Source organism: Lepisosteus oculatus, chromosome 24, assembly GCF_040954835.1.
Source record: "Lepisosteus oculatus isolate fLepOcu1 chromosome 24, fLepOcu1.hap2, whole genome shotgun sequence".
NCBI lineage: Eukaryota > Metazoa > Chordata > Actinopteri > Semionotiformes > Lepisosteidae > Lepisosteus > Lepisosteus oculatus.
The window spans coordinates 7,389,730-7,405,021 of NC_090719.1; the positions used below are offsets into that span (position 1 = coordinate 7,389,730).

General features: G+C 38.7%; 1 protein-coding gene across 5 annotated transcripts in view; it reads left to right on the forward strand.

Moving 5' to 3' along the window:
- lrrc8aa (leucine rich repeat containing 8 VRAC subunit Aa) overlaps positions 1 to 15,151 on the forward strand; it is a 29,566-nt gene extending 14,415 nt beyond the window's left edge. For all 5 annotated transcript variants that reach the window (XM_015366937.2, XM_015366933.2, XM_015366934.2 and 2 more), the window contains 2 exons: positions 849 to 2,991; positions 7,131 to 15,151. In XM_015366937.2, the coding sequence (XP_015222423.1) occupies positions 856 to 2,991; positions 7,131 to 7,406 (2,412 nt within the window). In that variant the 5' untranslated portion in view covers positions 849 to 855 and the 3' untranslated portion in view covers positions 7,407 to 15,151. The remainder of the gene's footprint in view (positions 1 to 848; positions 2,992 to 7,130) is intronic.
- The last annotated feature ends 141 nt before the right edge of the window (positions 15,152 to 15,292 follow it).

Sequence of the window (15,292 nt, forward strand, 5' to 3'; positions counted from 1 at the left end):
TAATTGGAGCTCGTGAATTATGGCGATAAACTATGTAGTTCTGTGAATGATCTTGACAAAATCTAAACAGACTTTTGAAATATATGCAAAATACAGATGCTATGCAGATCTGTATACCACAATTAAAGTAATGGCTCCAAAAGATATTGCTGAGATTTGGTCTCAGCAGTTTCTGTTCCTTAGCAGAATAAAAAACAACTTTGAAGAGGGAAAATGGCACAAATTAAGTTGAAGAGAGACATGATAATGCCAATTTGATTATATACTCCTAAGGAGTGCACTGTTTTCTCTTCTGTTGTCATTAATTACTTGTTTACTTTTGTACTATTATGTTTACTCTGAGGTTTCTAATCATACAAGAACTAATGATTAGTAAACAAGATCTGCAATTGTGAAAGGACCTTGTATAGTGGATATAAAAAGTCTACACACCCTTATTGAAATTGCAGGTTTTTGTGATGTAAAGCCATAAATCAAGATCATGTCAGACATTTTTCCATCTTTAATGTGACCTTGCAACCAACAAAAGCCAAGAGAAAAACAAATGGATAGTTATTAGGAAAAATGATCTAAATTAAAAATCCTATTACACCCTGGTTGCATAAGTGTGCACACCCTTTTATAATGGGGGCTGTAGTTATGATCAGAGTTAACCAATCACTGGTATTTACATGACAAAACCCTGCAATTTCAATAAGGGTGTGTAGACTTTTTATATCCACTGTATCTAGTTGATTGATCAGCATAGTCTTTCTGTGAATTCAAACTAAATATTGGCATGAAAAGAGTGTGAAGCATTAGGGTACAGTTTACTTCAAGGAAATGATGCAGCAATTTATATTTTACAGATAAGACATGATTCCCATCACTGAGCTCCGTTACTTTGCTGACACCCAGCCTGCTTACCGGATCCTGAAGCCATGGTGGGATGTCTTCACCGACTACATCTCCATCGTCATGCTGATGATCGCTGTCTTTGGGGGAACGCTGCAGGTGACTCAGGACAAAATGATCTGCCTCCCTTGTAAATGGGTGGTCAACAAAACCTGCGACCCCTTCTCACCCAAAAAGTACATAAACAGTAGTGTTCGTCCTTCCCCCCTGGTCTACGAGCCCAAAGGGATCCAGTATGACCTGGATCGACACCAGTACAACTATGTGGATGCTGTTTGTTACGAGAACAAACTGCACTGGTTTGCAAAGTATTTCCCTTATTTGGTTTTACTCCACACTCTAATCTTCCTGGCTTGCAGTAACTTCTGGTTCAAGTTCCCCAGGACTAGCTCCAAACTAGAGCATTTTGTATCCATCTTACTCAAGTGCTTTGACTCCCCTTGGACAACACGTGCTCTGTCCGAGACCGTGGTGGAGGAGAGTGATCCAAAACCGGCCTTGGGGAAAATGAATGGATCCATGGATAAGAAGGCTTCCTCTGTCAGTGAGGACGTGGAAGCCAGTGTGCCCATGCTGCAGAGGACTAAGTCTCGCATTGAGCAAGGGATTGTAGATCGCTCAGAGACGGGAGTCTTGGACAAAAAAGAGGGAGAGCAAGCGAAAGCCCTGTTTGAGAAGGTAAAGAAATTCCGCACGCATGTTGAGGAGGGTGACATTGTCTATAGGCTCTACATCAGGCAAACTATTATCAAAGTAATCAAGTTTATTCTCATAATTTGCTACACTGGTTACTATGTGAACAATATTAAATTTGATGTGGACTGCAGTGTTGATATCGAGAACCTCACAGGATATCAGATGTACCGCTGTGCTCATCCCTTGGCCACCCTCTTTAAAATCCTGGCATCCTTCTACATCAGTCTGGTGGTGGTCTATGGCTTAATCTGTATGTATACCCTCTGCTGGATGCTGCGGCGTTCTTTAAAGAAGTACTCCTTTGAATCAATCAGGGAGGAGAGCAGCTACAGTGACATTCCCGATGTAAAGAATGACTTTGCTTTTATGCTACACATGATTGACCAGTATGACCCCCTGTACTCGAAACGTTTTGCAGTCTTCCTTTCCGAGGTGAGCGAGAACAAGCTGCGCCAGCTCAATCTCAATAACGAATGGACCTTGGACAAGCTGCGTCAGAGGATCACCAAGAACTCCCATGATAAGCTGGAGCTACATCTCTTCATGCTCAGTGGAATACCCGACACGGTATTTGATCTCCTGGAATTGGAAGTCCTCAAGCTGGAGCTAATCCCGGATGTTACAATTCCGCCGATCATTGCCCAGCTCACTAATTTGAAGGAAATGTGGCTGTATCACACTCCTGCTAAAATTGAAGCTCCTGCTTTGGCCTTCCTGAGGGAAAACCTGAAATCCTTGCATATCAAGTTCACAGACATTAAGGAGATCCCACTCTGGATCTACAGCCTAAAAAACTTGAGTGAGCTGCACCTGACTGGTAACCTGAGTGCCGAGAACAACCGTTACATCGTCATCGATGGCCTGCGGGAACTCAAGAGACTCAAAGTGCTGAGGCTGAAGAGCAACCTGACGAAGCTCCCCCAGGTGGTGACGGATGTGGGAGTCCATCTCCAAAAGCTGTCCGTCAACAACGAGGGCACCAAGCTGATGGTGCTCAACAGCCTCAAGAAAATGGTCAACCTGACGGAACTTGAGCTGATCCGCTGTGACCTGGAGCGTATCCCTCACTCCATCTTCAGCCTTCACAACCTCCAGGAGATCGACCTGAAGGACAACAATCTGAAGACCATCGAGGAAATCATTAGCTTCCAGCACCTTCACCGTCTTGTTTGCCTTAAACTCTGGTACAACCAAATTGCCTACATCCCCATCCAGATTGGCACACTCACCAACTTGGAGCGGCTCTACCTGAACCGCAACAAGATCGAGAAGATCCCTAGCCAGCTCTTCTTCTGTCGGAAGCTGAGGTTCCTGGACCTGAGTCACAACAACCTGACATACATTCCAGCAGACATCGGCTTCTTACAGAACCTCCAGTACTTTGCTGTGACTGCAAATAGGGTAAGAACTAATCTATGTATTTCATTGGTTACTTTTGTTTTTGCTCGTGATTTTTTTTTGTTTTTAATTGAAAACTAAATTCCTTATGAACTAGAAGAACTATAAAAAAGCACCATTGATCCAGGCATAGTGTTCCATTCTTTTAAATTGCTGTTCTTACAAGAACTAATTTGTAACAAGTATTTCTAACAAACAAAGATTTATTCCATGCTGAAAAGAGAAGAAAATAAACCCTTTCAGCTGTGGAGCCTTCTTCGGGTGTTCCCCATGTTGTTTCTTTTCTTCTCTTTTCAGCATTGAATAAACCTTTACTTGTTCCTTTGCAAGTATACAAAGTCTACGCATGTTGACTTGAAAAAAATGTCTGCTTTATAACATTTATGTAAGCTACCAAAAATAACTGGACTGTTTCCAAATACCCAAAAAATGAACAAAACATTTAAGTTCTAAAAAACAACTAAAACTGTATCTGAATTATTTACAAAGTAAAGAGGAATGTTTTTGAGACATTTTGTGGTGGACTTTTGTTTTTAAAACACATGCCTTTAGATAGGCATAATACCCTAAATATAAAGTTCACTTTTTGCTGAGATGGTCAGCAATGTTTGTTTAAGGAATCTATAAGGTTTAGGCCTTCCCTTTCTCTGTTTTTTTTTTAATTACGTTTTATTAAAATTAAATGTTAACCCTTTAGCACCAGTATGAGCATTGTGAATAACAGCTTTAACATAATTTTCTGCTCAGTGTGTTTATTTCCATTACATCAGTCTGACGTGGTGGAATAGTGAATGAAAAGAGCAATGATTTCCTAGAAATTAGTTTAAATCCACTTCAAGCTAAATATACATGCTTTTAACTGGACTCTGTGTTGAGCAATGACCCATTATAGAAACCATTTCTAGAATACTATATATAAACATGACTTATGCATCTACAGCTGTCTCTATAAAGTCGGCATCTGCCCCTAGACTTGTTATGCAGCCCACTTGGATAGTTCGCTCACCAAATATGACTATAGTTCTAGAGATTCATAGAATGCAATATTTCAGTACTTCTGGAATACTGGGAAAATGTTACGGTCATTTTTAATAACATATTGTAACATACTTTAGCAGTTGAAGAGTTCTGTACTGATGAGGGATGTTACAATGATGTCCTCAGTTTTGTGTCTTTGCAAAAAGATGGCTCACTCTGATTGTCCTTGGAGAATCCACAAAATGGGAACAGATGGTTAATTTCCCAGATATTTACAATACCCCACCTAAAATAATGTAAATTGGTCATATGTTGGGGGAAAAAAAAGAACCAAAAAGTCATCTGAACCTATCCAGAAACTTTTCTCATTGCAATCAAGGCAACAAACAGAGATGTCTTCATTTTTTTGTTTAAATGGGTTTTATTTTATGTCCTTTGTAAAAGGTGGTGTAGACGTTTTTCTGTACCAGTAAAACTCTTTCAACTTCTTTCTTAAGTAAGTCTTAGCAAAAAGCAAATCCCTTTCCATGACATCAGGCTTTTTCCTGGAAAAGGAATTTTGAGGGGCTAGATGAAATGTCAGAGACTTGTGTAATAATGCCGCTAATGGGTACGTTTTTACACTAGAAAGGCTGACCGTTACCGTCAGTGAAATCATAACCTGGCATTATGTTTAGCGAAACAGTTTAATCTTTATCTGTATTCCAAGATTAAAGGTTCAGTTACAAAGTCACAATGTGAAACACAAATCAGATTTCGTGAGAACCTTGCCTTTCTCAAGCCTGATGGCCTTCCAAGCCTGTTTGTGCTCACTGAGGTTACTGTTCTATCGGCAAGAGATTGTGTGTTCAGACGTACAATGCGAAAAGCTAGCATGGTAATTCTGTTTCAGCACTTCCCTTTCTGAGTCTGCTCTCATCTCCTCCTGGGTTTCGCCTCTTAGTGTGATGTACATCAGTCCACCATCACCAGTAGCACAGATGGAAGTTCAACAAAGTCAGTCCTATGGGAAGGACTACTCAGACTGCCTTTTGACCTCTTTGTGTTACTTTCTATGTAGGCAGTGGAGACTTTCAACAACAAGCTTGTACATCTTGGAACTTTACAGTACATCCTACAAGTTAGGAGAATGTCCTGTTTCTTCTAAGATACTTGAGGGGTCAAGTCTATAGATTGTTTTAGAAAAAGCATTGAAAATTGAGTGTTTGAAATAATAAATGCTTCCACCTAAATTGGATATTCAAATTCACTTGATTTACCTAAATAATTTCTCTTGTAAATAAGGACTCAGAAGTAAATTCGGGTTAATTTCTTGCATAAACAAAAAAGCTGTGCTCATTTCCTAGTTTGATGCAATGTTTATAATGTTTGCAGCATTGCACAGACTAGTTCCCATACATAGTGTGTTTGTAAACTTCACTGGAAGTAATGACTTATCTGAAGACAAAATCATCTTAAGGCTGTGTCCTTTAAAATGTGACATTTTAAATGCTTTTGATAGATTTAATGAAGTCACTGAACCTGATTTCCCGAGCCAAGAGTTTCGTTTTGTTTTTCATCAGGAAGTGGTGGATGTGGGTTGGGTGGACAGTTTATCCTAGCCAGCATCTTTTGTGTTGAAAGTGCATCAACAATCATGGAAAATTCCCAATCCTTGTGACGTAGTTGTAATTATTTTTGTGGCTGAATGTTAAAACACTTAAGATTCCTGAGGCCTTGAGCAATTTGTCTTGATCAAGCTATCATGTCTTCAGCTACTTACCAGAGTGTAACACTGTCTGCAGGACATGGTAACTCTGTTATACACACTCTTATCTAAAAGCATGAAAAAGAGATGGCTTACTCATTTTCCATTGATTTCACAGAACTGTGATCTGATCTGTTGAGAGATGTTTCTTGACATCCAGAGTAACAACCTCCTAGTCTGAAGGTTTTCACTTAAGGATCTTGCCCACTACGTTCTAAGTTGGGTGTTCTTATTGTACTGATTATATTGTGATAATGCAAAATTTAGTTAGAAATTTTACATTTTATGTTCATATTAGCATTTACAAATTTAATTTTTGCTTTATACCTATATATGTTGCTCCGGCAATAATAAAAATAAAACACAATAGTGTTTTCTTGGACTAAAAAAACGAAAAAATGATCAGACTGTGCTTGGGCTAAAAAACTAAACTAAAACTATTCTCGAATGTAATGTTGCTTGCTAATCTAGTAGTCTGAGTTATTAGCAGCTTTATCCAGCTGCTGTGGATGATCAGGTCTTGCTGTGACAGAGGAAGAGATACTGATATAGGCTATCCACTGGGACATTTTCATTTCATCAGGCTCAACAGGCTGTTACTGCATTAATTAAAATTGTTTTACTGTTTATAAACTTTAATCACTGAATTGTTAAATGAGTGTATATCTGTGTGTGATTAGCACATTGCAACATCAGGATTTTCAATTCCAGGGCAAAACATCATTTAGTGGGTAGAGGGGCTTTTTTCTATTTAATGGAACAGTTTTTCACCTGTTGACCTGCTTTTATATTCATACAAAGCGTGACCCTGAGGGTACACAGGGCTGTGAAAATGTAGTAGTTATTCCACAGCAGCAGATCTGCTTCAGGTTAAGAGACCTTACAAGCTCTAGTACGAATTATACAGCTGAAGCAGGAATAGAGAAGCTGATATCCTGGGGCGTGTTAGTGACTAGAAAATGTGAATTGCGCAATTATTTCACTATGGCAGACATTTACAAGTGGTTTAAATTCTCTGTACTCTGATACGAAGGCATCTTCATGCCTCTGTGGTTTGATTAGAAATACCTTGGAGCTCTAACCTAGATTTCTGCACTTGGTCAAGTTTCTACATGTATTCCTGCTAGCTGAAACAAATTTCCCATCAAACTCATCAACATTTCTCAATTTTAACCATTGTCTTTTTTGGGATAAAAACAAAATTCACATCACCGGTGAGGTTTTTATTCTCATTATTTACCACATGAATCATTGGTGATTTCTTCCCTGGATTTCGTCATTTGTTTAGTTGGGTGGTGCTTGAATTTTAAGAAAATAAGGAGTAGAAAATGTCTTTGGAAAGGCCGAGGGCCTCCTTCCGTTCCAGTGTTTGTGTCATGAGCTGGGCTTTAATGCAGATGGCCTTTCTTTCTTGCAGATTGAGAATCTCCCTCCCGAACTGTTCCAGTGCAAGAAGCTGCGAACCCTCAACTTGGGGAACAACTGCCTGCAGTCTCTTCCCTCGCGTTTCGGGGAGCTGACCAGCCTGACCCAGCTGGAGTTACGCGGGAACAGGCTGGAGTGTCTGCCGGTGGAGCTCGGGGAGTGCCGGCTGCTCAAGCGCAGTGGGGTCATCGTGGAGGAGGACCTCTTCAACACCCTGCCCTCCGAGGTCAAGGAGCAGCTTTGGAGGGCCGACAAGGAGCAGGCCTGAGCATGAAGGTCCAGGCATAGCACGGCTGGGTACACGAAAAGGACGCAACGGCCAGTCTAACCAGGGTCAGCCCCAGGCAAAGAGCAGAGGGACAGGCATGGACAGGAAGGGCAGCTTTTCGACGAGCAAGCTACGCTGGAGCAAAAGGCATCAAAACTACACAGATCCGGGCCCTGCAGTTGTATTACATTGCTTGTTTACTTTCAAACAAGAGGGAACATTGATCCTGGAGGAATACTTTTAAGCACACTAACTAGGAGACATGACTGGGAAGCCATATTGCTTAAGGCAAAAAAAGAGGTGCTTCTGTCATGTAATCAGTTAGAAGGGCAGAAGTGCGAGTGCTAATTTTGGCCACAGTGCAGAGGGCACAGCTCCTCGCTGACTGCTTTTAAGGCTGTGCACACGGCCTTCCTTTGTGAATATTCATCTGCAATTCAGATGTTCAAACTGAGCGCCTGGATGCAGACACAAGAGGGCTTCAGGAGACTTCATTCTCTGTTCGTGGGCGTTCATTTTAAGGAGAATGGAGTGTTTGAGAGGCTTTTTCGGGGTCTGAGAGCAGGGGAGCGTAGGAATATAGAAACATTGGCTCCCAGATATTGTCCCAGGGACTTCTATGAAATGAGCAGCGGCAGGACAATCCTGTATATAATAATCACATTACACTGTCTTGGAGAGGGGAAGCAAACCAGACGCACAGTGGCAACAAACGGGCATTGTGATCTAAAGAACACTAATTTTCTACCATCTCCATGGCAACCAAGAAGAGACGAGAAATACCACAGCTGTAGAACGTGAAAAGTAGGCCCGTGTGTATGTATGTATGACAGGTGAACACAGTAAAGCCTGACTGCAGTGCATGTATGCAGATAGCAGCAGAATTCTTTTCCCCATGGATGTTGGATTTAATTGTGTTGATTTAATCTTTCCCCTACCTGCCTTCTTTTGGTAGGGAATTATGTACCAGGGTAGCAAGATTGTCATATACAGTATGACCTATATACAACTACGTGTAATAACGGATATCCCCGCTTGATGATAATTTTAGTATGTTCCTTATTCCCAGATGCTTGAGTCATGCTGCTTCTAATTGAATTTCTGTATTAAAAGCTAGAGAATTCTGCAGTTGTGGGAGCTATACTATAAGAAGCAATACAGGTACATACCGGTTGTATTCAGATGTCTTTCATGACCAGTATTTAAAAGCACGGCATATATGATTTTCTGATCATAAGAAAGATGATGTAATTGTTGCTTCTGAGGGATAATACATTATGTGCCATTTAGGCCAAAAGGTGGGAGTGTAGAGATGCTATCATTAGTGCAAAATTAGTTTACAGACTGTAAAGTTTAACACTATTTACAGGCCTTATCCTGTTTCTTGGCCTCCAGTTGTAGTATTTTGTTTTTAATTCTTTAACAAACATCCTTAAAGAAACTGGATACACAATATCCAGTATCTGGATACACACACCTCTGAACAATACAGCGTTTATACATATATAAGCATCTAAAGGATATGAATAGATTCGTTCAGTTCACACAGTGTTTTACCTTGCTTGTTTGCTTTCACGGATCAGAGTCCTCAAAACGCACTGTGCTGCAGAGGACTTTGAAGACCAGCTGATATCTCATGTAACTAAGATTTGCCTTAATTTAAGTACTGCGTGCTGTTTGTCTGAAATGTATGGAAAAGACCAGAATTTTAATGTTTTTTTGTTTAAATACAACTATTTTTTAAAGATGAATGTTTTTAACAATACCCTGTCGTACCAGCACTGGACGCTCCTGGGATTATGAAGACTTCAACAATGTTTCTTTTGTGTTCTAAGGGAGGGTAGAGGTCAGTGTTAAAAAGACACAAAAAGCAGTGAAAATTGGTGAGCCTCTGAAAATCAAAAACAATTCTGTGGTGAGCAACTTGGGTGTTTAAAGCTGTAGGCGGCAGACACCATTTTTAAATGTTTTATTCCAAACAGTCATAAGGGCATGTTTGTGAGGTTAAGATTTTGAGTACTTGCAAAAGTCTTCATTGGGAACATGTTTAAATGCCCAAAGAATGAACAAAAAATCTGTCCTATGTGGGCAAGCAGCAGAAGGCGTTTGTAGAGCAAAAGAACAAAACTACAAAATGTTCCACTCTCACTGTGGAGGCTGAGAGATGGACATTTAAATGAGCTCTCTTTTTAATAAATGACCTTGGGGCCTGAGGGAAAATACCCTTTGATCCATCTCATGTCATAGGCTGTGCTTGGAGCACTGCAGTCATTCATAATTCCAGTTGAGGCCTTTCTTAGAAATGCAGGACTCTCACAATGTTTTTTTCATACAAGACTCGCTGACTTCATATCAAGTGCGGCTTTTTAATGAAGTTCGTAACCTTGTACAGTATATCATTGTGTTGATTCAGACACAGTTTGTGAAGTCCAAATGTGTAAACTTTACACTTTGGTTTGAAAAAGTATCACTAAGTACAACTATTATACATATGTTTGCAAAATCAATGATTCTGTATCGATTGGTAGATGCAACTTACATTTAGTGAGCAATTCTGTTTGTTGAAATTCTCTCACACATTATAATTTGTTTTGTACCATAACACAGAACCCTTCTTAATTTTTGACAGTTCTTCCTAGCATTTTTTTCCTTGAGCAAATAATCCAACTTCTTTCTCATAAGAACTAAAAAGTTATTTATTTTTAAGTTGCATCTTTTAATTTTTTTATCATTTTAGGATGTGAGCACACTTGAACAGAAAGGATTAAAAGACCATGTTTAACTGAAATTACTGTCTGTTGCAGTTCATTGGTAATGTAACGAGAGAGTCAAGTATGTCTCGGAATAAAAAGCAATTGAAATGAGGAAAATGGGGCCGAATCACTGACGTTTCCTAATATGCCTGTACTGTATTATAAAATACATGTCTAATGTACTCCATGGAATACAACTATACATGCTGTTTTTATTAATAAAAAACTGTTATGGAAATCTAGTTGCACTCATAAACAGAAATAATATTTAGCACTGATGCGCTAAAAGACATATTTGCGGTAGTATACAGTCCTAAACACAAAATGTTTCAGATTTTCAAAATACCATTTTCCCCAAACATTAAAAGGCATTTTTACTGTTATACATTCCTTATACAAAGACATTAGTCATAACATGTATGACTATATATTTCAGGTGGGTAGCTGTATCAGCATGCGTAGGCTGCAAAGGAACAAGTAATAGGTTTATTCCATGCTGAAAAAAAGAAGAAAGAGAACACAACGTTTTGGCCGTGGAGCCTTCTTCAGGTTTCGGGGCTATATATTTGTAATAAATAATAAAAACCGTGTGAAAAAGTTAGTTACATCTATCAGAAACGTTTTCTGGTGTATGGTAGCATGGTCTACGTTTAGAGATCCAGAATCCTACAGCCTTTGTAGTCCTGTTTAAAAGCTCAATTTTAATAAATTGGCAAACTCCATGCTCATGCATGGCAGCAGTGTGGAGGACAAGATTCTGCTCTGGAGACCTGACTGAAGTGTTGGTTAAAATGTTAGTTGGGGTGGACACTCCTTCTGGACCCAAGCAAAGGTTCCCATATTGCTCCAGTAAGCTTTTGGATGCTTTGGATAAAGACATCAGTCAAATAATGCTGGTAATTTTAGACATTGTGAGCACAGATGAGATTAAATGTATCCCCTCTGGGATTTTTGGATCACCCAGTCAGGAATCATACATTGTGTAATGTCATGCTAATCAGGTCATTTCAGGCTCTTAGAACATTCATACCCTTGATTCATACCCTTAATGATAGATATAATAGAAAGCAGGTATACATCAGTTTTTTTATTTCAAAATTAGTGAAATGAATAAAAGCATACTAGATATATAGCATAACTATAAAAATGAATTACAAAGATTTCTTAATGCACAAGCTTCAACTGTTTTTTTTTTATTTTATAGAAGATTTATAGAAACTTCTGAAATCCACCTGGTATGAAAGGTGGCTGGAAACAAAAATTAAACATTTAGTACCACATTCTCACATGGAAGGTCAGAAAATCTAGTATAAAATATATTAAACCTCTTAAATCATCAAGTAGTAGAAATGTAAACACGACATCTGGTGTTCATCACCTAAATGTTTAAGGACAATGGTTGTCCTATCAGAAACACTAGGACCTAAGAACATTTTACCCAAATGTGCAGCCAGACAAAGCTTGGGAGGATCAACTCAGGCCTAAGGGCAAACATTAGGAATCCAGAAATCTGATATCATCTGGTCACAGTGTCTCCAAGACTGTCATTTGAGGTTAACCACATGAATCTGGGTTTTGTCGTAAACCTCCATGCCAACATAAAAAAGCATGAGAAAGGACTTTCTGTAATCCTACATTCAGTCACTTCTGAATTATCACTACTTTCTTTGCCATTGCAGTGTATTGCAGGCTTAGACTTATGTTATACTGGCTTGCTGATACTCAAAAAAATAAATTTGAAAGGAAGTTATGTAATAGAACTAATTGCAAAGTGGTGTTTATAAGCTGACATCAGCTTTAGGTAAGAACCTATGTAAGGTGAACCTCTTTCTAATGAATTGCAGTGGATCAGGAACATACTCCCACTCCATGTTTTAGATGCAGCATTTGTGAAACTTCATAGAATTGTGTGCTTATGCTGAACCTTTAATTAGAGTTAATTCCAAACATTGAAGATAAACTCTTTCAAAATGATTATAACTCCAAGTAACTGGCTATAGAACATCTACAAGCGATTAATAATTTTCTGGTGGGACTTGTCTTTTAAAACAAGGTTTCATTGTTTTTTACTACAATAGGTGCGATTTTTGGGTGACTTTGCATTCTTTACTGCTGAGTGCAAGGCAGTCTACTCTGGCTATCTCATGCTTCATAGTGAGACAAGGACAGATAATAGGAAATGCTTCTTTATGCAATGACTTGTAGGTACCTGGAACAGGCTTCAGAGCCAGGCATTTAACGCCCAAATTCTAGGCTTGTGTAGGAAAAGGCTGGAAAATATTTTATATTCACTTATTTTTATTCACCAAACTGGTAAATGAAGCAAAATGGACCGAATGGCCTCCTCTTGTTTGCAACCTTGTTCAAGTTCTAAAATGTGCTAATAAATACAACCAGGAGATTTTAATTCATAGTAAATTTTGAAAAAAGGAACATGTTAAAAAATGTATTGTAATGAGAATGAGGTTCATTCTTTAAAGGAGATTCTGACAGAGTGGTCTGTGTTTGTGGAGTTTTCCACAACAAACCAATGTTTGAGATAGAACACTGACTTGTAGCTATTCAGAAATTACATAAGAATGCACTTAAAGGGTTTGCCTCATTAGGATATTTTAGTTGAATACTTTTGCAAATTTTTAATTTACTGTAGCTGTGTATCACCTGTTTTATTATTTCTTTGAAATATAAAAGTTTCAACTGCACTCCTTATACCAGGTGTAGTGTTCTACTACACTTTTAGGACCTCCTGGGCTAACACAGTGATTATTAGGAAATGTGCAGAATCTCTTTTCTAAACTCATTTTCAAACATTTGTACCAAAACAGATGACTGTATGGTGGTTTGATGTTTTCTATCAAGCAATTCTTTTTTTCATATAGAGCAAAACAAAAAGATAGTGATATACTAATGGTTTGAAGAGGCTAAAATTATGCAAACTACTGAAATGTGACCTAAAAATGTAAACACGTAGTTTTAACACATTTGAAAGAGGACAGTGTTTTCGCACAGCATTTTATGACTTCAGTGGTGTGTGTGTACAGTTGTGTAGCACACTGGATGCTGTGTTACTGCAGCACAAATCATGCAAGGGAGAAAGAACGGCAATTATGATATACGAATTTCAAAGAATAAAGCTTCTGATGTCTGGTTAATGGTTGATTTGGCTTTCACAAGAAATGAGCTTGTTGCATGAGTACTTCATAACATAACTAACATCCTACGTTTTCCAGGCCAGAGCTACAGTGCTTATATGACACGGAGAATACATGACAGGGCTTTTGCCTAAGTATGGAAAGGCAGAGGACAGAGCTGTCTGGTAATTGCCGTTTAGTTGAAAAAGTATATACTGAAGTATGTACGTTTATTAAAAAAACATGGAGTGGTATTGCTAAGCATAGGCATAATATTCTTGCATATAGAATTTGTTACAGCAGCTCCACAAGCTTTTCAGTTCTCATTTGGCATCTGTGTTATATATGTTCCAGTTAACCCATCATGCAGCATCATCTCTTTTAAAAAAATGAACTTGCCTCTGTGACACTTCTATTTCCTGTAAAATGTATAAATGTCTGTGTGTACAAGCTGATTCGTAGAATTTGTGTAAACAGCCCATCAAACCTGTTAACGAAAACACATTTATTTCCATTTGAACATAATATATTTCTTTAAATGATCTGTGTGTGTTATATACCAGAGTGCCCAATCCTAGCCCAGCACAGTTCACACATCACCCATAATTATGTATTAAGCCCTGGATTAAATATAAATTACTGATCGGTTTAAGAAGAAATGTAGCTGGCAGTGGACAACAGTTCTGGTCCAAATAAACTATGTTTATCCATGCCATTATAGATAGGTGATTTAAAGGTGACCCATAAAACTTACTGGACTGAATCTCTCCAGGAGCACTGTTGGCTGTCCTTGCTTTATGCCATAGGCCAGTGGTCCTGGTCCTGTTGACCCACACAGCTGCTAGTTTTTGTTCCAGCTGAGCCTCGGTGACACAATTTAACCCTTCATTGACTTAATGATAAGATTGATTTCTGTTCGTTCCCAGTTCTTAAACATGTTGGAGCTTTAACTGTTGTATTTTGTAAGTGGAATATAATCCCAAACTTGTGACTAGAAACCAAAAAATGCACATATTCAACCAAAGCAAGGTCTTAGATCAAGTAAGGCTTCGATTCTCTAATCAAGGTGAGATGGAAAACCAGTAGGAGTGTGGGTCACAGGTCCAGGAATGGGAATCACTGCTGTATCCAATCAGCCTTATTATAGAAGTGCACAATTGCTGACATACTCAGTTTTCCTTGCCTCATTTACAATGTTTTTATTTGAAACCATATGTTTAATTCTGTATGACCTGTGAGACTTTGTGTTTAATGTTTGCCGTTGCGTTTTAATTATATAAAGGCAGGTCCTCTTAACTGGGCAGATTTTCATATTTTGTTGAATTCGTGGTCATCAGTCTCCTGTCATTGTTCTATGGGCTTTGAGCCCATTTTGATTTTCTGCCAGTTTTATCAGTATTTCATTTTCATCTCCACAGAACTGTGTTCAGGGTGAGGCATTCAAGTTAACCAATATGTCCCGGACTTATTGACCGATATTAAACCCTAAATCAGATAAACCAAACTAGCAAGGCCACTTATTCTTACATAATTGGTCCCAGTTATTTGGTTTTTTTAGGCAATGTAGATTTTCTTTTTTGGCAAAAGCTGTGCAGTGAGGACATCAGATGTCAAAATGAACAAATGCATTTTTTTTGTATATGAATCAGGAGTACCATTGTGTATCAATCTGCTGTAATCGTTGTGTCTATTTCAGTCTCCTGTTCTGCAGTTTGGGGTCAGAGCCTGAAACAAACATTGTAACCCAATTTTCACTGTTGTCGATAAGTGTGAGCGAGTGCTCTGAGTATTTTATAAATGTTTTCTCCTTTTTTTTACGTTTCTGATATAAAATGATAATAAAGTAAACCATGCAAACACTGGTCTGCCTGCTGCTTTCCTCCTTCAGTGAAAGGCCAGGTAGGTTGCATAGGTTTCACATCCTTGCACTAGCTGCCCAGTAATCAAATTTCTTTTGAATTGTAGTATAAGCCCTCACTGTAAGGCTCTGTTCATATCAAAG